The 21,350-nt window shown below is 46.6% G+C and overlaps 8 protein-coding genes across 8 annotated transcripts; 3 read left to right on the forward strand and 5 right to left on the reverse strand.

Annotated features, from left to right (window-relative positions):
- Positions 1-3,073: 3,073 nt before the first annotated feature.
- On the reverse strand, positions 3,074-5,397 carry HO173_005825 (uncharacterized protein; the record flags this gene model as incomplete). The annotated part of the gene is made up of 2 exons (XM_037307739.1): positions 3,074-4,762; positions 4,816-5,397. 2 exons carry the CDS (start codon positions 5,395-5,397, stop codon positions 3,074-3,076), a joined length of 2,271 nt encoding a protein of 756 aa, XP_037165548.1.
- Positions 5,398-5,733: 336 nt separating this feature from the next.
- On the reverse strand, positions 5,734-9,124 carry HO173_005826 (uncharacterized protein; the record flags this gene model as incomplete). Its single annotated transcript, XM_037307740.1, has 4 exons — positions 5,734-5,746; positions 7,213-8,471; positions 8,538-8,994; positions 9,048-9,124. The coding sequence occupies 4 exons, from the start codon at positions 9,122-9,124 to the stop codon at positions 5,734-5,736; spliced, it is 1,806 nt and encodes a 601-aa protein (XP_037165549.1).
- A 160-nt stretch (positions 9,125-9,284) lies between these two features.
- HO173_005827 (uncharacterized protein) lies at positions 9,285-10,106 on the reverse strand (the record flags this gene model as incomplete). Its single annotated transcript, XM_037307741.1, has 2 exons — positions 9,285-9,866; positions 9,921-10,106. 2 exons carry the CDS (start codon positions 10,104-10,106, stop codon positions 9,285-9,287), a joined length of 768 nt encoding a protein of 255 aa, XP_037165550.1.
- A 1,593-nt stretch (positions 10,107-11,699) lies between these two features.
- HO173_005828 (uncharacterized protein) lies at positions 11,700-12,602 on the reverse strand (the record flags this gene model as incomplete). The annotated part of the gene is made up of 3 exons (XM_037307742.1): positions 11,700-12,099; positions 12,181-12,317; positions 12,501-12,602. The coding sequence occupies 3 exons, from the start codon at positions 12,600-12,602 to the stop codon at positions 11,700-11,702; spliced, it is 639 nt and encodes a 212-aa protein (XP_037165551.1).
- Positions 12,603-12,696: 94 nt separating this feature from the next.
- Positions 12,697-12,915, forward strand: HO173_005829 (uncharacterized protein; the record flags this gene model as incomplete). The annotated part of the gene is made up of 1 exon (XM_037307743.1): positions 12,697-12,915. The coding sequence occupies one exon, from the start codon at positions 12,697-12,699 to the stop codon at positions 12,913-12,915; it is 219 nt and encodes a 72-aa protein (XP_037165552.1).
- Positions 12,916-12,917: 2 nt separating this feature from the next.
- On the reverse strand, positions 12,918-15,934 carry HO173_005830 (uncharacterized protein; the record flags this gene model as incomplete). Its single annotated transcript, XM_037307744.1, has 3 exons — positions 12,918-15,150; positions 15,212-15,621; positions 15,692-15,934. The coding sequence occupies 3 exons, from the start codon at positions 15,932-15,934 to the stop codon at positions 12,918-12,920; spliced, it is 2,886 nt and encodes a 961-aa protein (XP_037165553.1).
- Positions 15,935-18,388: 2,454 nt separating this feature from the next.
- HO173_005831 (uncharacterized protein) lies at positions 18,389-18,733 on the forward strand (the record flags this gene model as incomplete). The annotated part of the gene is made up of 1 exon (XM_037307745.1): positions 18,389-18,733. The coding sequence occupies one exon, from the start codon at positions 18,389-18,391 to the stop codon at positions 18,731-18,733; it is 345 nt and encodes a 114-aa protein (XP_037165554.1).
- Positions 18,734-19,398: 665 nt separating this feature from the next.
- Positions 19,399-20,340, forward strand: HO173_005832 (uncharacterized protein; the record flags this gene model as incomplete). Its single annotated transcript, XM_037307746.1, has 1 exon — positions 19,399-20,340. One exon carries the CDS (start codon positions 19,399-19,401, stop codon positions 20,338-20,340), a length of 942 nt encoding a protein of 313 aa, XP_037165555.1.
- Positions 20,341-21,350: the final 1,010 nt, after the last annotated feature.

Consider the following 21,350-nt stretch of genomic DNA (forward strand, 5'->3'; position numbering starts at 1 on the left):
AAGAATATAATATGTAATAAGATATATTCTAAAATATGTTTTATTAAACTATCTCTTACTAGTTTATACTATCTATAATACTCTTAATAATACTTTTTATAATACTTTTAATAATACTCTTCTAGTATTTTAATGTGTTCTAGTATACTCTATTTAGTTTTTAGTACTTTTAATAGTACTCTATTTAATAATTTTAATAGTAGTACTCTATTTAATAGTCTTAATAGTAGTTTTTTTATAGTTCTATAGTAATACTCTTCTAATATTCTAATAGTACTCTTTTATAATTTGTATAATACGCTATCTGTACTTTTGTAATAATACTCTATTTAGTACTCTTAATAGTACTCTATTTAATAGTTTTAATAGTACTCTTTTAGTAGTTCTAGTATACTTTAGTATATTCTTTTAATAGTCTTATAGTGTCTCTTTTGTATTCTGTAATATAGCTTTTAATATTTTCGTAGTATACTCTTTTAATACTTCTAATAATACTCTTCTATTTTTGTACTACTTTAGTAATACTTATTTAATACTTATAGTCTCTTTTGTCTTTTGTGTTTTTTGTACTTTATAGTGTGCGCTTATTAGATAGCGTACTACTGGGAGTAATTAGTGAGTACTATTGAAGTAGTATCGGTATTAGTATAGTAGATGGTGATGGTACGCAGTAATATGGTAGATAGGTGCGTAGATATAGGTGGTGCTGCGTGCGTGTGGTGGTGCTGCGTGGTGTGGGTGTGGTGGTGGGTGTGGGTGGGTGCTGCGTGGCGTGGGGTGGTGGTGGTGTGGTGCTCGCGGTGTGGTGGTGGTGGTGGTGGTGGTGGTGGTGGCGGCACTCTGGCATACTGGGGTTTGCAACTAATTTAAAGACTGATTTAAAACTAAAAGGGTTAACGCTATTAATTAATCATATAGGTAGTACTTGTCTAACTTAATCGAGCTTTTAATTAGTATTTTAATTTAAATTATTAATTTAAAGCTCGATTATTTAATTAGATTTTAATATAACTACTTATTTAAATATAGTAAAAATAAAGAAATAATCTCTTATTAATTTATTAGTTATTTATTTAACTAGGTACTTAGTTAAGTAAGAGAAGAAATAATATATTACGAGATATTACGAAGAAACTATTATAGTAAATATATACGAGAATATTACGAGAATATTATAAAGGAATTACTTATAGCTTTATAAAGAATACTACGAAGACTAAGCGATAATGTTATTATTATTAAGAATACGACTTAACTCTTTAGATCTTCATTATATACTCTTTATAATTCTATATTAAATTACTACTTAATAGACGAGAACGATATTATAATTTAATTTACTATCTCCGGTATCTGTAATATTATATTTAATATATTTTTAATAAGTATATAGGAGTCTACTACGTCGATTATAGTTAATTAAATCTTTATAAATAGGTTTCTATCGAAGATATATATTTAAATAAATTAAATTATTCGATATCTTATCTAAATGTATTTTAGTATTTGACTATCTTTGGATATCTTGTTATTTTACTATTTAGTTATCGTAGCTATAGATTTTTGCTATTTTAATTTTGCTTCGTGTTGAGATATCTTGTTTTTTAACTATTAAAGCTATTAGTTATGAGTCTTGTTTTTTAACTATTTAACTATTATAGTATAAAGATATCTTAGTATAGGTTTTTAGCTATTTTAATTATGAGCTATCGTAGTTATAAAAAGATTTTAATTTTTAGCTATTTAAGCTATTATAGTTATAAAGATATCTTAATTATTTTAACTATTTAGGTATTATAGCTATAAAGATATCTTAGTATTTCGTATTTAGCTATCGCAGCTATAGATATTTTAGCTATTTTAACTATTTCGACTATCGTAGCTATAGAAATATCTTAATTATTTTAATTATTTAAAATATTCATTTATATTTAGCTAATTAAACTCGATTTACTTATACTTTACTAAGGGAATATATTTATAATATAGTATAATAGCGATTATAGTCTAATAGTCTAATAATATAATTATAAAGATTATTATAACGAGAGCTCTATTATTAAGAAGTTTATAATATATATATATAGTAAAGGAGAATAAGTAAAACTTAAAGAGATTTATATTCTTCGATAAAGGTTTTATCGAAGTTTTAATATTACCTAATCGAGTTAGCGGTAGAAGAGTAGGGCTATTCCCGTTTTAAATTATTTCTTTTAAAAAAACTGCTAAACCTCCCTACTGGGATTACTGGACAGCACTACTGGGGTGTACTGGATGTACTGGAAGCACTAATAGAGCACTACTAGCATACTGGGAAGATTTGATAATATAGCGACAGCGACAGCGTAACTATAGAACCTAAAAAGCTAATAGTTCTTCGGCAATTAGACTTAAGGTTTTATTTGCAATCTATATATTAGTTTACTCAATTTGTCCGTATATTTGACGGTATCGAAATTTGGTGGATGCTTAAATGTTTTAAAAGTATTTCCTCACCCAACTCCGTTGGCTTTCAGCTTTTCTTCTTCTACAAGATGTCAACCTCTCAAGTAGAGGTCTAAATAAATAGTACTAAGCGATGGCGACGTGATACTAAAGGACAATGGCCGTCGGTAAGAACAATAACTTAGTTGACGAGGGTAGTAAGGGAGGTAGCAAGAAAGATAGCAAAGGTGGTAGTGTAGGCGGTAAAAGAAGTCGAATGAATAGCAGTAGTAGCAATCGATCTTCGATTCCCCATAAACAAGATGTTTTACCCATAGGGAACGGCGAGGGTCATGAAAAGGTATATGCGATTGATGGGTATTTGCCCATGAGATGGGCGATACGCCCCTATAAGCAAGTACACTGCCCAGGAATAACCACATTATCCATAGTTGATACATATCATTCATGGAGAAGTATACACCATCAATGACTTGCAGCAGAGCGAAGCAATGGATGAAGCAAGTCAGATTTGTGGATGATGGATGAAGGAGCACAAGACCTAGTGTATGTGTAACTGCCACATGGTTGAGAAGAGTCTTCAATATAAGTGTTTTCAGGATATATGGAACCAAAGACTACCAGGGAATCACTGCAACTCCTCTCCGTCAGTCTCAGCGTAGCTGATCTTTTTCGCCCTAGCACTCTGTCTCTTCGGGGCTTTCGTGCCATTCACCTTCCCTTTTCTCAGAAGCTCCATCTCTTCTTTCTCATCGTCGAACTCCGACATCGCCTCATCAGCATCCTCATCAGATGTGGAAGGCGTCGGCACACTCTTCGCACTCTTCTTTTCCCCATTGACTGCCTTTTTCGCACCTGCTTTTGGCGCGACTCTCGGAGCGGCCCTTGCTTTCTTGATGGCCGGTGTAGGCGTAGCCGGCACTGCCTCATCTCCTTCTTTGACGCCGTTGCTTTCATCTTTCGCTTCTTCCTTAATTACGTCTGCGGCAGCTTTCTTCTTTTGAGCAGGTGTCATCTTCGTGTCATCTTTAGGCTCTTTGGGCTCCTTGGGTTTAATGACCTTTTTCACGGGTCGGAGCCAATGTTCCATACCCGGCGGCCAGTAAACGCGACCCTCGGGTCCGCCCATACCCACTTCATCGTCTGTGATAGTCTCCTGGACCGGATCCGCTTCTGCGTCCATTGCTTCTTCTGCTGCTTCAAGGTCGTCATCCTCATTCTTGGGCGCCTTCTTCTTCTTCGGTGTTTTTTTCTTAGGTAATCGGATCGGCTTATTGTCATCTTTGCGGACGTGGGGAAGAATGTCGTTGAAGCTGTCATAACCAGGTAACTTGAATGTCCTCATGAGCTCGAAAACAGCTTGCTCCTTGTCTTTGGCTTCGATCATGAGGTCCATATCTGGTGGACACGGTGGAAGTGTTGCGACACGTGGGTTGTGCTTTCTGCGCTGCCGTCCTGTAATAGCCGAAGGTTCGGGCTCAGAATAGTGCATCTTGGGCGTAATGTTCTTTCTCTTCCAGGTGGCCAGTATGCGAGGAAAGAGTTCAACGATACCTTTTGTGCCTTCGCGTATTTGATCAGGATCGAAGATGATGTTGTGGTGATGGAAATCGAGAACCATGGGTATATTGAGCTCTTCGCAAAGTGGAAGCAGTTCATGTACAGACCAGCTGACATCGTCATTTTCAAGAACTAAGCGATCTTTGACGCCTTGAGGGAGCTTCTTGTAATTTTCGCGGAAGCGTTCGAGGGTGGCGGCTTTATCGCCAAAGACGCCGCCCAAGTGTAGGATCATTACTGCATCGCGGTCTTGCTGTGGAGGAAATTTGAGAAGGCTCAGGAGCTCAGCATGATAGTCGAGATCTCGGATGGCATTGTCAATGACTGGCTTGCGGGGAGATCCGAGCTGGGTGTATTGGCCAGGATGAGTGGTCAATCTGTGACCAAGCTTTGCTGCAACTTTTCCAGCCTCTGCCAGTTCTTTCGAGACGAAGGGTGCCAATTTGTACCCATATTCCGGGTGGCTTGCGAAGGGGAACATCTCGCTGCTCAGCCTTAAAAACTTAATACCATACTTGTCGTTCCATCGTAGCATCTTCACAATGTCTTTTGCGTTTGCTATCCCAAGGCTCTCCACAAATGCTTGTCCCCTCTTAATATTAGCCGGCTTTTCTCGATCTGGCCTGTTCTTCGTTGCATGGGGTGGCTCATTCGGGTCTCGAAGCGGATGGCGGTTCTCTAGTATAGATGCAATACGACAGGTTCGAGAGCTGAATACAGGAGGATTCGAGAAGCGCAGATATGTACATAAACAAGCCTATGAACGTTTAGTGGCGGCCTGGAATTGTCAGTGGCATAGGCAAAGCTCACGTATCCTATTCTCCCCTTCCATGGTAAAGGAAGGTAGTCGCTATTGACAGGAGGCGGTCTCGATAACGCAGCCTGAATCTCCTCCTCGTCCGCTTCCTCGTCACCCTCGGCCTCAGGATCCAGAAATTGTGGTTCCTTTGCAGGCTCGTTCTTTTTCTTCGCGGCCAACGCAGGCTTCCTCGACTCCTCTTTGATCCCTTTCTTTGCAACCGCAGCTGACTTGCGATTCTCCCTTCCATTGTTCCTCTTCTCCACCGGCTCTTCAACCTCCTGCATCTCAGACAATGGCGAATCGCTATCCTCCTCTTTGACCTGCTTCTCAACATCCATGCCTGCTTCCTCGAGATTCATCGTCTCATCTCCGTCAGGTGAAGCGCGCAGCGCCTCCGGGGCGTCAAGAACATTTGCATTCTTGTCTGGATTCGTAGACCCAGTATTGGCTTTTGGCCGTGACACTTTGCGCTGACTTGCTCTTCGCTTCGGAGGTGGAATTGGGTCGTCGTCGAACGGAGGAGGGAGGATTGGTACTGTGGTGGTGGCAGGGCCTTGTGTTGCCGTAGAAAGACTCTTCCTCTTCGCCATGGCGATCGGGATGTAATGGCGAGCTCGACAAGGACCTAACACACATAGGGCGCAAACGGCGTGGCTCGCGCTGGGCTTTGGAATCGTCAGGAATTGCGCAGACGTCTTAAAAGCACTCGATGATTGGCACTTCGAGGCACACTTCCGGAGAGCATATATGGACATGCAGTCGTGGCTCGGAAGAATTAGGTATTCAGGTATAAATCTCTAGAAGCGGCGCCTGCAAAACGCGAGGATCGCGACCAAGATCTCGACGTCATGGATCGCCAGAATGTGGGAATACCTAGGGGCTCTCTCAGCCCTACAGAATTCTTCGGTGTCGGCATGGAAATCACACTACTCGTAGTACCTACATGGTGGTCATTAGACATGGAAGAAGTTCCATAGCACTTATACATACTTGTAGAGTAGACACACAATACATGCACCCTACTACGTCCCGCAATTGTCTCCATTCCTGCACCCCTACTATCGCTCCTACACCGGGCGCAAAGCTGCGGAATAGGCTCTTTCGCTGCGTGGCTGCTTGCACTTGAAGCTGGGCTCGCATCTTCGGTAATGATAAGCAGATACCGGCAAGGCAAGGCAAATGCCTCTTCTCAAACGGCAGGCGTAGATGGGGAACACTGGCGAAAGCTCCGCGGCGTATATGGAGAATCGGAAGGAGAGGCCGATAGATGCCTCGGAAGGTTCGAAGGGTACGGATTGCAAGTGGTACATCTCTAAGGATGGCGATGATGGGGATGCATGCAAATACGTGTTTGGGCCTTTGGTAAAATGATAAATTAGATTGAGCTGTGGTTGGAGATAGCATCATGGGACGAATAGTAAAGACAGCGTGCCCTCAAGCAAGTTTACTGCTATCTATTTGGTGCTACCGTGTCTTGCTCGGAAGTCTTCATATTCAGAGAAACGCAACATGCTTCCACTCGTGGACATTGCCTTGACCGAACTGGCCCCCCAATCTTTTCTGTGAGTATTTTGTGAAATCTAGCTCAAGCGACCCTGACGATATCAACACGAACGTGTATCGTTTGAAGACAGCTTAATGAAGTTGAACAGCACTGATAAAACCTCATCCAATTCGCTTCAGTCTGACAGAATTTGAGAATGGCAAAAGCGAAATACACATGTCAAGAGTGACGAATTTGAGTAGTCCGATTGGGAAGGGAAAAGGATTCGAGAGATACGTACGTACCAGGAGCAGTTGAGGTGGCTGCTGATACATCTGGTGTAGGAGGCCGTGTTGGGGACGGTGACGAGACGGCCGCTGGTCGAGTCGGAGGCAGTCTACGGAAAGTCGAGTTGTCCCAGGTGACGGGGGAGGGTGGTGGTGAGAGCTGAGGAGATGGTGGTTTGAGGTACGTAGGAGCGTTAGCAGCGTATTGGGAGCGGAATTCTTCGTTTTTGCTTATGATCAAGAGAGATTACTATCTGAGCATTTGGCGCGATCAAACATTCGTCGTGAAACCAACCGTGTTTGGCGCGTGAGGTGTACATATGAAATGGTTGCGTTGCCGCCGTAGAGAGCGTAACTACCCTCGTACTTAGAGACAGGTCACATTCATTAGATGAAGAGTCTGCCTAGGCCAGAGAAACTTTGGAATGCAGCGGATATGAACGAGAATAGGAATTTAGCTATCTTCAGAGAGTTGGACGACATTTGGTACTTCGCTAGGTTAGAGCAAGGGGCATGTAGAGAAGTCTATTTCGTAAATCTATTGACTACCTTCTGCATTCTTCATTGTCGAATGGCTCCTCACAGCAACGTTCCAATTCCCAGAATCTATGCGGAAATCCTAATCAGACTCATACACCGTGACCCCAATTTCTCTCAAAGCCTCCTTATCCAAGTCCCCCTCGTGGAGAACCTCTTCCATTCGAGGCCGCCAATACTCTCGAAGGAAGTCCAAAAACGGGAGATCGAATTCGATCCTCTTCACTTCAAATTCTTCGAGGAGTTCTTCCAGCTTTCGCAGGTCCGCTGCTTCCACGTCCTGAATCTCATCAATTTCGGCCTGGTCTCTAATCCTTGAAAACAGAGAATACTCCCACTCCCACTCACGGTCTCTGCGGTGCTCATGGTGATAACAGGTGTGTGTGAGCCCCAGCTCCTTGAATGTTATGAGACGTAGGAACTCGGAATATTTCAACGGATTGCAGATATCCATTGTATCGGCCCAGAGGTTGGCCAGCTGTTGAAATTTGTAATCCACCCCCAGCCTCCATATGTAGCTTTTTGTTATCAGCGTCAATGCTTTGCATCCACCCTTTGAACATGCACATTCGCAATCGTCAGATACGTTGTCCATGACTACTTGTTCAAGCACGCGCCGCGAAGTTTCGGAAAGCATCATTCTCAGCGGCATGTCGTGCTTGTTCCACCTGCTGATGTATATGAAGACTCCCCCCAAGGCGAATCCCAATTCGTACGCCAAAAATTGCAAAGAGGTCGCGCTCAACAGCTGCCGTGATCCGGATCGTATGTCTCGTTTCTCGCGCTCGAAATATAAATCCAGGTCCTGTTTCGCGTACAAGTCGGCACCTTTGTTGAGGAACCACGCCACACACTCCAGCCTGATATTTATTGAGTGTTTAGAGTGAGCGTCACTGCGCATATACATCAATGGTGTGAGCCCAAAACAATCCCTACCGTCGATATCACGAAACTCTGCTTTCCAAAGCCTCTCTGCAATCCGGGAGGAAACCTCTATTTGATGATAGACTGTTGTTCGATCTCTACCCGGGTCTAGAGCCGAGAGAACTGGAATGCCATGATGTACCAATGCCGAGAACAATCGTGATGCTTTCTCGTCAGGTAGAAAGGAATCATGGTCCCCGAGCGGATAGAAATGAGTTAAAGCTGAAATTGGAAGTAGACGAGTTGCTAAGTCGCGCAGTCTCTGCCTTCTATCAATTACCAGGTCCACCACAAGATCAGTTACCATCTTCCCCTCTGCAATCAGCGTTTGTTTCCCTCGGCAATCCTCTCCGATGCGTATTGCGTCCTTTAATATGGGACTGTGAGAATAGTCGAGTAGGGAACAATCCGCATTACCGAGTACATGTATAGGCTAAATCAGTGATCTATTAATTGCGTAATTTAGCGGTGACAACATGACGCAGTCAAGGCAGTCAACATCAGCACCCGCCTCCAGTAGTATACGCATCCCAGCGGGCCACTCCACAGCAAGATGAAGTGCCGTTTGTGACATGTTGTTGGTCTCGTTGATTGCACGTGGCGATACTGCGAGTGCTCGTTGTAGGTCGACTTCAGACTTTCTTGCTACCGCCAGACAAATATCATTGCATAATAACGCTGTATAGTATAAGAACTTCATTGTAATCTCATTTCTCCTTAAGGATTTGGGGCTACCTTCTGCGATATCAATGATACTAGTGAAAGTATGACGAAGGTATATAGGTGGCGGCAAGCTGAGGACTGCATCCGCGTGAATATTTTGGCCTCGTCTATTAATGGTTACAAGCTCAGCACCCACATCTATGAGCTGCGTCACCGAGGATGCCAAGCTTTCGCAGATGCCTTGGTCGTACCAAGGACCGTCCGGGAGATTAAGGAAGCCATTCAAAAGGGTCCTACTGTCGTTAGTGAAGACACATCAAGTATCTTGTAGAGTTAAAGTACTTACTGTCCTTGCTCATTGACCTCATTCAACGGGACGCCAAGTGTCAGAATTTGCGTGATCAGACAGACAGTGAGGTCCATTATATCTTCTGAACATAGCTTCGTATGAAACCTGCAATCACGCGCATGATGCGCTGCTACCTGTGCCCATGCAGTTAGTCCTTATGATATAGTCTTCTACTTCAATACCTCACCTAGGATTACCTACATGAAGTAAAGTATTTCCATGTACATCAACATCCTAATGAGATGCCTTACGGTCTTGGAACACCTGCCGTAAGCTCTGCACTCGCTGATTGACGACAGCCTCTATGTCATTTGCAGACATTCCCCTCGGGATAGGGTCTCTAATCAAGGCAAACGCAGGAGAATCAGAGGATACTAAATTTGTGAGACTCATGGTCGGGCTCAAAGACATGCCTCCAGCTCCATTTGTGAAGGATACGGTAGCTTGCAGCGCGCTTGCCAGTAGCCTGTTGCAATAGGCTAGACGAAAGCTCAAGCTCCAGGAGGATTCTGTCCAAGCAGAATGGGGGCAGTCATGATGATGACATACATTCGCCGTGCGTAGGGAGACAGTCCATGAAGACTCTCTCAAATTACTGTTCTGCGAGCTCGAGTATCGTTGGCTGCTGGCCCGAAATCGGCAAGTGTAGATCTTTCCCATCCTCGTCTTTCGAATAGTTAAGGGACTCATAAATGTTCTGTGGGCTATATTCTTTGCCGCATTATTAAGCTCAAGGTCTTTGAATTCGTCACGAGTCTTCCTAAAGAGGCTCGGGCTCTGCATGAGGCTCAACTGAATGCTCCTTACATCGCTTTCCTGCACACGTGTCAGTAACAGAAGATTGGTGTCCCTAGAGAGGTCGGAGCTTACGAGTGTCGCTGCTCGAGTCTGATGTGATTCCGAATGCTGCTCCAAAGCCTTCATCAAACCCAAATTCTGTGGAGCCAAACTATCAATCCCGGCTAAAATAGCTGATTCCGTCGCAGATGATGTTTGTTCGAACTGCGTTTTCAGCAGTGCAAAAGAACCTGAGAACGATGTATGATGCTCCTTCATGTCACGATGGATGGAGTGCACACCATCGCGCAGAGCATGTAAGTTCAGGGACGACGGTTCCCGTTGTCGCTGAAGGACTGGCAATGCTACGTGTGCGCTTTGGACGGATCGCTCAATGCGTTTGACTCCATCATATATATCTTTGCCTTGCTTCGTACTGCTTGCTGAAATTGTACTGATCTCAGCCAGGGTTGAGCTTTGGTTGATAAGTCCTTCCCTACGCACCAAGGCTTAGTCAGAATAGCCGAGTAAGATGTTTTCCGAGTTTTATAATACATTTGCAGGGCGAGAAGCGCTGTGTGAACATTATGTTGTAGTTCTGTCACTGTACCTTGTAGCCGTAGAACGTTCGATTGCTTGAGTGGATACAAAGCCTGCTGTCTGTGATTATGAATGCTGGCTTTGAGTCCCTGAGGTTTTGGAACCTTTTTGCATGAATCAAGCGATGTCTGCAGCGATTCAAGACCATCTTTGCCTATTCATATACTTTCGTCACGTTCGCGCTCGCTCTTGACGTGGTCAATCCGGGCTTCTGTAGCGCTTCTTCACAGATTTCGAGCGTCGACCGGAGGCCTTCAATCTTTCTGCAAAGCGAGCCAACGGTGTCATCGTAGGATTTGTAGTCAACGCAGTACGACAGTAGACTTTGACAGACTTGAATACCAAGAGAGGCGACGCTTATAGCGCTGGCTGCCACGGAGAAAGGATCCGCCATCTGGGGCGAATATGCTTCAAAGGAAGGACAAAGCCAGCGTCGACTAAGAAGGTGAAGAATGGTGCTCAAATCGTGCGGTCACGCTACCCCACTCTTAACGTGACCACACGAGGCTGACTCGGCCGGAGTCGCTCATGGTGGGACAGCCTAAGTAATGCATGCATGCAGGCTATGCTTTATTAGTTGTCCTATTCATGAAAAACACGCATCACATGCACACATAGGGGCCTACATAAAGTGTATATAGTGGTTGGGCCGTCTCACACCGGGGATAGCAAGCCTGAATAGGCCTCAATAGAGGCCTGAACAGGCATATTTCTCGTACCCCAGCGCAAGAAAACTTTTATGCCTATGGTATAGACCTGGAGTAAAATAATAGCCAGTTATATATAGATGTGGGTGGGTGGAATAAAAAAAGAGTATATAATGGCTCTGAAAGAGACGAAATCGAATGAAGAGGCATTGACAGGTGCAAAACAGGTGGCTATATAGCTCGTACTGGACACCTGTCTCCTCCGCCTTGCAGGGGTACCGACAAGGCTCTGAAACAGGGGCATATCATGTGACTCACTAACCCCCTGTCCCACTGTGGCGAATTGTCTCAGCCTTGCGACTGTACTTGTTCGGTCTGATCACGTCCGTTCCAAGAGGAGAGTCCAGTCGAATTCCCTTGTATGTGTATGTTGCGTGTGTGTTACTTCTTCACAGTACTCACGAAGAAGCTTATTATTAACAATTGATCCTACTACAAATGTAAGGTGAGAAACTATGCAACAAGTGGTTGGAGAAAAGGCCAGAGAAGGAATAGACCAGCAAGGGAGATAACGATTATTCTTCGAGCATCTAAATGACCTCATCAGAAATTTTCCCGTCCATGTTCACCCCCTCATCACACTGCCTGTTCCTCCACCCCCCCCCTTCCTCCGCTCCTCCCCTCTTCCCCCACATACCGCTCTTACATGCTGCATGATCTTCTCAGCCGCCTGCACGGGTGTAATTTCCGTAACATTCAAGACCAGCTGCTCGGAACATTGGAACCTGTAAACGTCCCCACGCTCCCGGAACAGTTTCAGCACATCAGTATCTACCAGCATGCCGTTGCCACCCTCTACCGCTCCTAGACGCTCTAGTGATCGCAACCTCCGTTCGTTCTCCGCGACTTGACATGTAAGTATGACGGGGATAAAAGCGCAGCCTCGTTTCTTAGCCGCGGCCTCGTACTCTGAGGCTACCGATATGCCTTCTTCGTTGGCGGTCTGGAAATCGGTGAAGACATAACTAGGGTGAGTTAGGTTTTATCATTCGGCTAAAGAGGGGGACAAGCTTTTATATAAGGGAGAATGTTGGGTAAGTACACACAAATGGTCGAAAGAATCCGGAGATGTGGCGAGAGTGTTGAAGAGGGCGAAGCGCAGTTGATGACGCAGCTCAAGGTAGTCGGCACTCGTTCGTGGAAGGATCGCCCCAGCAAGGTCGATGTGGAGGTGGTTGCGAACCTGTGGTAGGCTGTGAGAAATTCGGGGCGTGCATATTGAGACGTCCAGAGAAGAGGATCTCTATCTACGAAAGCAAAATCTCCCAAGCAGCAGACGAGGGCATATTGAGCATTATGATATAAGATCCCTCTGGTGAATGACTAGAAACCTGGAATGGGTGACAAAGAACGAGACAAGGCTCACAACGCGAACTTTTCCATCCATCTGTTTTTCGAGTTCTCTCGCAACGGTGTATTTGCCTGCGCCAGGCCAGCTGTTGATGTATATTATTGGAAGAGCCATCATGGCCAGATCGACTCGCTGTTCTCACTGTTTGGAAGATGGAGGCATTGTAACACTTTCGGCCCTATGAAAATTACGAGATTGAGTGACGCATGCTATGTTGTATGTGCGACACAGAGATGGAAGTCCATTCCCTCTGCTCTATCCTCGTCGTCATAACAACAATCATACCATCACTGCCATCATCATCATCATCATCATCATCATCATCATCATCATCATTATCTGTATTATGATCATTGCTATCATCATTGCTATCATCATCGTCGTCTACTTGATACCTCCAGTTGTCAAAGTCAGGCAGCTACCTCCGTAATCTCAAGGAGCAAACTTCATACGCTTCATGCGTGGAATAATAGCCATGTCGCGGATATCATCATGCTTCATGATCCAAGCCAAAAACCGCTCCATTCCCATCCCCCACCCCGCTGTTTGCAAGTATTTGCCGCCTTTCTGCTCATCCCGAATATCCAAGTACCACTCGTATTTATCCTGGCGCACTTGATGCATTGTGAGAGCCTCCCTCACTTCAGTAGCTTCTGCATGACGTTGACCAAGTCCTAATATCTCACCCGGCCCCAACAAAAGATCCGCACAAAGCGCTTTCGCATTGTTAGTGTGGGGGACAAAGGCCTGGTAGAAAGGTACGCTGAGGTGGTCTTTTTCGGTAAGCCAGACAGCGCCGCCGAAGTGCTTAATCAAGATTCGCTCGCCCGTGCGTGTAAGAGCGCGGCCTTTGCTGTGATCGGTCGGGACAGCATATTCCCACGCGTGAGCGGTATTGACCATTTCTTGGAGCGACAAGGCATCAGCAAGACGGATGCGCGGAAGATGGCCACCGTTGCTGTTGGCTAGGGAGAGAAGATCGTCCATATGAGAGGTGTTACCGGCGACGGCGCGGATAATGTCGACGTTTTTCTCTAAGATAGCGCGAGTGACCGCGATGATGTAGCGTTCTGCCACCTCGATACCGTCGTTCAAGGTTCCAAGCATCTCGCACTCAGCGTGATAGAACTGATTTAGATGCATGTGGTCAGTATCTTCACCACGAAATGAACAACCAACATGGTAGGCCCCTTTGAGCCCATCCTCAATTCGAAGAACGTATTCGAGAGTGAACTGCATGGAATCAGCAAGGAAAGTGTCCTGACCAGAGAGGGCTACATGCACGGGCTGGGAGTCCGATCCGGGACCCATGGGTGAGCTGATGGAATCTGTGGTTACAGGGACTAAGGTGTACTTGTATCCTAATTGACTGTGGAAGAAATTTATTGTCGCATGGAAAAGAGTGTCTTGGAGGGCGAACACAGCGGTGTACCAAGGACTCTGCAGAGCTCCCATGGAGTGCGTACTAGGTTGCTGCCATGTTTTGGGTGCCACAATTCGATTTCGTTGGACGTGAAGCTCACGCAATTGCTTCGCGTGGACGCCGATCGATTTGAGGTCAGACGCAGGCGGGCCAAACTGCGTCGTGAGGACTCCTTGGTAAATGGTTTCAAAAGATGTAGGCGCAGCTATGGGGGTGAAAAGCTGCCCCTGGGATGTGAATTGTTCATGCACTGGGATCAATTTTACGTGGGCATAGTTAATCTCGTAGCCTTCGAAGAAAATACCGCAGCGCTTGACGCCAAAGGCTTCCTTTAGGTACTGAGCGACCTTGTAAGCAACTTTAACAATGTTTTTATAATCCTCATCTTCGAGTCCAAAGATATCGCTGCCGAGATGCTTGCGTGGAACAAGTACTGTGAATCCGGGGGTATTGCCATATGGCGTCAGGAAGGCAACATAGGCTTCATTTTCCCAGATACGCGATTGACGTACCTCTCCCCGGATGATTCGGGCAAAGATGTTCTGGTTTGATGCTTCACCATCGAAATAATTGTTGAAAGGCTCTGCAATGCCCGTGGTAGCGGCAATACGAAAGCGCATTTCCTCAAGAAAAGCGTCTGCCATCTTTGGCCCATTCTTTGATGTAAGGTAGCCGGGATATAAGGCATTATATTCCTCTTGGTTGTGGACGATTGCAGTCCAGTCTTTGCTAATGCCATGTAGAGGGATTAGAGAGAGAGCACCGCTACCGTCACAAGTCATGCCACAGCGGTGAGTAGACAAACCAGAATTCAGTGTTGCAGAGACCTGACGCACAGTATGCATGACCTTCAAGAATGTGGGTAGAGATAGTGACATTAGTTCGCCAACTCCACGGCAAATGACAACAGCATGGGAAGGAGTTATTGGATAGCGAGTCAATCCAGCAATTATAAGGGCATCTTGATGAATAACATGTTGCGAAAGGATATGGAGGGTGGTTGGCAGGATCGATGACTTCAAAGAAGATGCGGTACAAGACGCGGTCGGAAAGACGCGCCCACTTGATTCGACGACAATATGACCCATAGAATTGAGAGCAAGGATGGCGCATGCGGAAGGCGCTTTCTCAGCTTTCTTGAGGATGACTTGGGCCATAGTCTCACTGAGTGATTCGGTCCCTGGCAAGGCGGCAACCTTGCCAGCAACAGAGTGACGCAGAATGTCTTCTCCAGCACCGCTGCTGTAGACAGATGTCAGCAAGCTTAGTCCACGAATATTGACTAGAAGTTCCGGGGACTCACCAAATAACAGCTACATTCTGGTCCACAGACAGACCTGCTCCGATGATAGCCGTGTCTCCGACCCTTCCTTTCATCTTACCAGTCAGTCCTCCAGTAGAGCTAGCAGCTGCGAGGTTCCCATGGAGATCAAGTGCAACGGCCCCGACTGTCTCAAGATCCTCAGGAGGGCCGAGCGTTTTGCGGGCTCGGGCTTCCCAGCGAGCCTTCTTCGTAGCAGTGGTGAAGTAGTCATTCGATACCATAGTGACTCCCGACTTGCGAGCAAATTCATCTGCTGCAGGGCCTACAAGAAAGGAATGTTGTCCTTGTTCCATTACTGCACGAGCAGCCTCAATAGGATTCCTGATGTTTCGTGTAGCCGCTACGGCGCCGTAGGCTCCCGAGGTCCCATCCGCGATTGCGGCCTCCAGCTAGTAGGGCGAAGTATCAGCGACTGCTATGACTTGAAGGGCAGCAAGAACCTGAAGAATGTGAAGGCACCTCATGTTCACTATCCTTATTGAGTACGGCTCCTTTGCCGGCATTGAATAAAGGGCAATCTTCGAGAGACGTCACGACCGCTTGGACAACATCAATAGCTTTTGCACCGGAGGAAAGCTTTGCCCCAGCTGTCTCAGCGATAGTCTTGAGTATCTTTTCGACCTCTTGCTGATGCACTGCGTCGTTGTTCCAGGTATCGCTTGTCCCAGCGTGGAGGGCCACAGCGAACTTCGCAGTGGCCATTGTGATAAAAGATGCAAGATTGAGCCGTCCTTATGATGTTGCGGTAGGATGAAGCGAGGAAATCGCTGTGGATTAGCCTGAGGGCGAGGGGAGAGCTGGTACTGGAAGCTTGTGGATAACACAAGGCTCACGGAGGAGCTTGTCGTAGCTGCTAAGCTCACAGATTTGTAAGCCATACTCAGCCTTGTGGTTATGTCCAATTAAAAGCTTCAAGTTGCATAAACCATCCATAATGAGATGCAAGAGCGAAGAAATACTTGTATGATAAGGGTTTCACGACTGAGGTATAAGTCTCATCTCACTCAATTTCTCGAACGACACACCACGCTTTGTATCTGGAGACGGTACCATCTGGTCCGCATTTCCTCTCGCATATCCAACGGACTGTCAACACACTCTAGTCCTTTGGCTTGCCCGCGACTGGTCTTGTGTGGTCCTTTATTAGAGTATCGACCTCTTCGAGGAAAGCTGATCTCTACTGTTCTGCTTCAAATGAGATCAAAAAACGTGGCAGGGCATGATCTTATCTCACACGCGAGTGTGGTACAATATGGCGATGGTTTAAGCGTCTCCTCGACTGAGTTTCCATCCTGGGTCCTTGCGTTTTTGGCTTCCCGTCTCGTCGAACAATAAGTGGGTTTGGCATTATATATCCTGAGCCCTTCTTCAACCTGGTCGCGACAACTCTTCTCTCCTGTGCTAGTGAGACAATTTCTGCAGGGTAGTTGCCTGTCGCAAGGAATGCTGACACCGTGACGACGCCCGTATCGCACGCGACCCAGGCAGTCGTCAAACACATCTTTGGGCTTTGACGGGGTATGATAGTGGCGCTCTGTGAGCCCATAGTCGCCCTGATGTTTGCATTTGGTCACAATCTCATGCAATTTCCGCAAGGCGCTGCTCCGCCACCTATGAGTCGTTGAAAGCTGCAGTTCATGCATTTTTTCCCGCCTTGCATGGGCTGGTCCTTGTAGTACAAGGGTTTGCGGTTGATGCACCCATTGCATTTCTCTTCACCATTGCACATGGAATAAGTTCTTCTACAGGGCCAGCACCTATCTTCCAATGGAATACGCTTCATGGACTTTGGCTAAGAGCCCTGAGAGCAGCACCATTTGACTCTGGACTTGATGCAGCGCTCGCGTGGACTGTTGCCATCGGACCAGTAAACGCTTTTGAAACAAGCATGATATTTGTCAGTGGGATCTTGGACACGGCGCAACTATCTCTTCTCTCGGTATTCGCAGGCATGCTTCCGGGCCTGACAACTCTCACACCTCGGCCGGCCCTGATCACATACCAGCCGATCTCGAATGCAGCAATTACAGTACGTTATAACTGGTGGCTGGTCATCCCGAGGAACAAATGCACTTCCCCTTTTGATACATGCAGTGCATTTTGGTTTGGTTTGATCACAGGCTCTACGCCCTTTCAAACACGGTTGACATTTGACTGATGGATCTTGTGGTGTTTTCCTGGGTAAGGTTCTGGGCTTTGTAGAGGCTTCGTCCATCCCGGATTCATTGGCGCTCACGCATGCTCTTCGCCGCTTGCCCAGGCTGTTCACCTCCTTGGAGCTAGATTGCTCGTCTTTATTGCCATGACTGTCATGGTGGCTCTTTTCAGTAAGTATCGCTGTGTCATTGTTCGCTGGTTTCCAGGGAAGCCTTGAGGTAACCTCTGAAGAGTCATCAGACGAGTCATCACTTCCGCTGGAGGAGACGTGGCTTTGCGCTGGACTTGAGCCTTCTCTAGTGTGGCGTACTTGCTCGCTATAAATCCTTGGCCTGGCGGGTTACAAAATGGAAGAAGTAGCAGTGTTTTGACCATGCCTGAGAAGTCAGGTATGATTATCTGTGAAGGTTAGTTGAGTTTACTTAGTTAGGATTTTCGAGTCGAGCCCGTTAGGAATTAGACTAAAATTATTAGGGTTCATTTCCTTCTTTTGTTTGATGTGTGTTTTTGTATTTGTGCACAGATTCTGATTTAGAAAAGGAGGTTGGATTCTTCCTGCTCCAGTGGAAAAACTATGTATCAAATTGAGCGAAGACAGACACTGACTCAGGCTTGGAACACTGGACGACTAGCAGAGGCATAGCGTCTTTAGGTCTAGTTTCTCTTTCTTATATCTTCCGTGCTGTTTCTGTTCAGTTCAACGTCATATCGCTTACAGAAAGAAAAGACCCACTTCGTCCAAGCAAGTTCCGGTGGTCGGAATTACATCCACCCTCTCGCTCAGTATTTTAAGCCTTCCAGTTGCCGCGTTTCACACTTGCTGGCATTTTTTGAAATGTCCGAGAAGGAGGTCGGAGTCATTTTCGTCGATCCTCGTAGGCAATACGTAGTGTCCGCATTGCGAGATGCGTCTTTAAGCGCGCTTCTCTAATAGTCCAAGTGGCGCAAAGATGAATAACCGAATCCGATAGTAGTCAAATCACCGTCTGCGCATGAGGTATGGAAAAACCTGAAAGGCTTCCCTTCAGAGGAAAGAGTGTCAAGGATCCTGGCAAGGGTGTCGACCACCGAAAGAAGAAGGAACGACACTCCGCCAAAGTTGAAGAGGACGAATTTCAGGAAGAACTTGAAGAGGAGACTGAATTGTTTCGCGCTTGCGATGACAAAACTATCGAAATGAACCGACTCAGGAAGTTCTCAAAAAACTTCAAATTCGACAGACCCAGATCTGAAGACCTATCGCCCGTGCTTGCAAGGGACGGGACAAGACAGCTTGAAGCGACATCAAAGGCAAGTGGCGAAAATGGACAAAAAAACGAACAAAGAGAGCCAAAGGGCTCATGAAGGTTACTGTCACTCATCGGACGGGGCACCATCCGATAAAGAAGATTTTCACAGTAACCTAGATTGATATCAGAGACTTGATGGCATAATCCTGGTTGCAGAGCCGGAGCTGCTTCCTCTTGAGTGATGAGCTCGTGAAATGTGGCGCCCGAGAGGGCCGCGATACGCAAGACACATCATGATGAATATCATAATATGTGCGCGCAGTCATTACTCCGTAAAATAGTTGGTGATTATCTTTTGACTACCTAGTTCACTTTTATCTTCGTTCGAGCGCAAATTTTGGAGAAAGTTTTGCCAGGATCGAGCCAATGACACGAATTGGGAGTGCTGCATTGATTCTGCAAGCCCTGCATGGGCGGTACGGGCCCACCGAATCAGCGACGCACACATGGTCCGCACCCCTGCACCCCCACATACCCTGCATAATTTCGCAGTCCTTATAATATTGGCGGGGGTTGACTTCGATTCCGAGTTCTGGCGCAAGGGCACACGAGGATTGCTTCCATGCTTCGAACTCGTCCTTTGGGGTTTGAAAAGGAGCCAAGGTAGGCTTAGTCGCTATAGGTGTCTGGCTGAATTGGACTGATGGTAAAGAGAGCAGGTGATACAGCAAACCCAAATTTCAGCCTTCCATTTCGAGCTTGTTGAACTCAACCGAAAATATGAGGAAATACTCAGCTGGCAAGCAGTGGGAAGATCTCAACAGGAAGCGACAGGAAGCGGAGAACGAGGAACTAGAAGCTCGAAGGACTGCAGCAAACCAAGCAGTGAGAGCCCAAGTTGCAGGCCTGCCTAGCTTAACATCGTGGAACGCCACTCTTTCGGTCGGTAGGCCGCAGTATTACCAAGACAGAGGATCGAGGTTTTATAGAAGCCAAAAGGATGCGACTGAGCTCGAAGCCCAAGACGATCCCCCACCCCAGTACCAGCAACAAGCCTCACTCACTCCTCCGGCCTCCGACGGGGACGCTCCCGAAGTGGACAACAACGAGCAAATCAGATACTTGCAAAGAGAGGTTGTACAAAAGGAAAGCAGAATCAAAAGGCTTGAGTCCGAGGTTGAAGTCGAGAAGGACAAGAGGCGGCGCCTACAAGCTGAGCGCCACGAAGCAGTAGACGCGCAACGGAGAGCAGAAGCCGAGCTCTGCCAGTTGAGGAGTCAAGTAGCAAACCTCGACCAGTTACTCGACGGTTCGATCAAAAGGCAGAAAGAGTTGGAAAGCGAACTAGATATCTGCAGACAAGAAGCCAGAGAGTTGAAGAGGCAATTGCACGAGGAGCGGTGCAGCCACGAAAGCGATATCAGGGCACAAGAGACGCGGGAGACGCAGATCAGGCACCAATTCGAGGATACAAATCGCGCGCTGGAGAATCAGGTCGGAAGGCGTCGACGCCCCGACCCGGATGTGGGATCGATTCTGGAGGATACGGTACAAAGTGAGGATAGCCCGCAGCGTGACTTTGCTAGTCGTAAAGGACAATCTAACACCTTCTCAACAGATGCGCCGAGCCGATCTCGAAGGCAAGACAGAGGCACGGCGGGAAGGGCGTACGTCAGTATACCGAAGAATGGGAACCGTCGCGCTGTGTGGATCTTTGGCTGAAAAGGGGGTAAAATTGTGGACCGCTTGTCCTCTTTGGATTTGATTTTCTAACAATGTCTTCTTCCAACCTTAGGCGGGTTTGAAGCAATGGAGTTCACTGGGTAGGCGGTGTTTGCCATGCAATTCTACTTTGACTGCAAGAGAAGTCAATCATAGATTGCAGATTCATGAGATCAATGATTAATGCCTCTTAACCCTGACTGACTGTCTTCATTCTCACCCCCTTTTATCTTGTCACGTCAGCTCATGCAGCCCACCAAAATGCGCCTCCTCCAAAGGCCAACCCCGCGTAGCGTCCAGTTCCATCCGCGTATCACGCCCCATCAACTCCGTTCTCTCAACCCTGACCACCCCGGGGGCGAGCTTTGGCCTTCGTTGCTCTACCCGCTTACTTTTTGATCGTCGGAATACATAGAGTGAGCCGACAGCGCCCAAAACTTCTATAGCGCCAGTGATCCCAATGATAGCTTTTTCGCTGAGACTGCTAGCCGTTTCTGCGTTCGAGGCAGGTGCTGGCGTTGGTGTACCTGTGGGGGTAGGCAGTTTGGACTGCGCAGGTAGATCTAGTGATTGAGATTGTGAGGGTATAGTGATAAGCGTGGAAGAGCTCGATGTGCCTTTGGAAGCGAGAAACGTGCTTGTCGAAGGGTGGCTTGTCCTAGTTGGTACCGAATAGCCCTCGTCTGCGTAGTCTGTAGGCCATGCCTCTGCTACCGTCGGTATTGTCGCAATGTTATGATAGGTGATGTCTTTGACTCCATGATGATTGAAACAGCATCTCTCGTTGCCCGGGTTTATACAATATGTCCCATCGCCGCAGCCGGTAGTGTTGGCCGCATAAGAGAACCAGTTCCATACATAATGGTCTGTGTTACCATACCACAAGCAATGTGGAATCAGTCTTCATCAAAGACAAAAAGTAGCAGGAGAAAACAGTACCTCGAAGGAAAGGAAGTGGATTAGCGGGATCATCTCCGGTTTTGTCGATACAGCCTCCCACGCTTTCAAAT

The sequence above is a fragment of the Letharia columbiana genome, assembly GCF_014066305.1.
Source record: "Letharia columbiana isolate WasteWater2 chromosome Unknown Sc0000016_s0, whole genome shotgun sequence".
NCBI classification, from domain to species: domain Eukaryota; kingdom Fungi; phylum Ascomycota; class Lecanoromycetes; order Lecanorales; family Parmeliaceae; genus Letharia; species Letharia columbiana.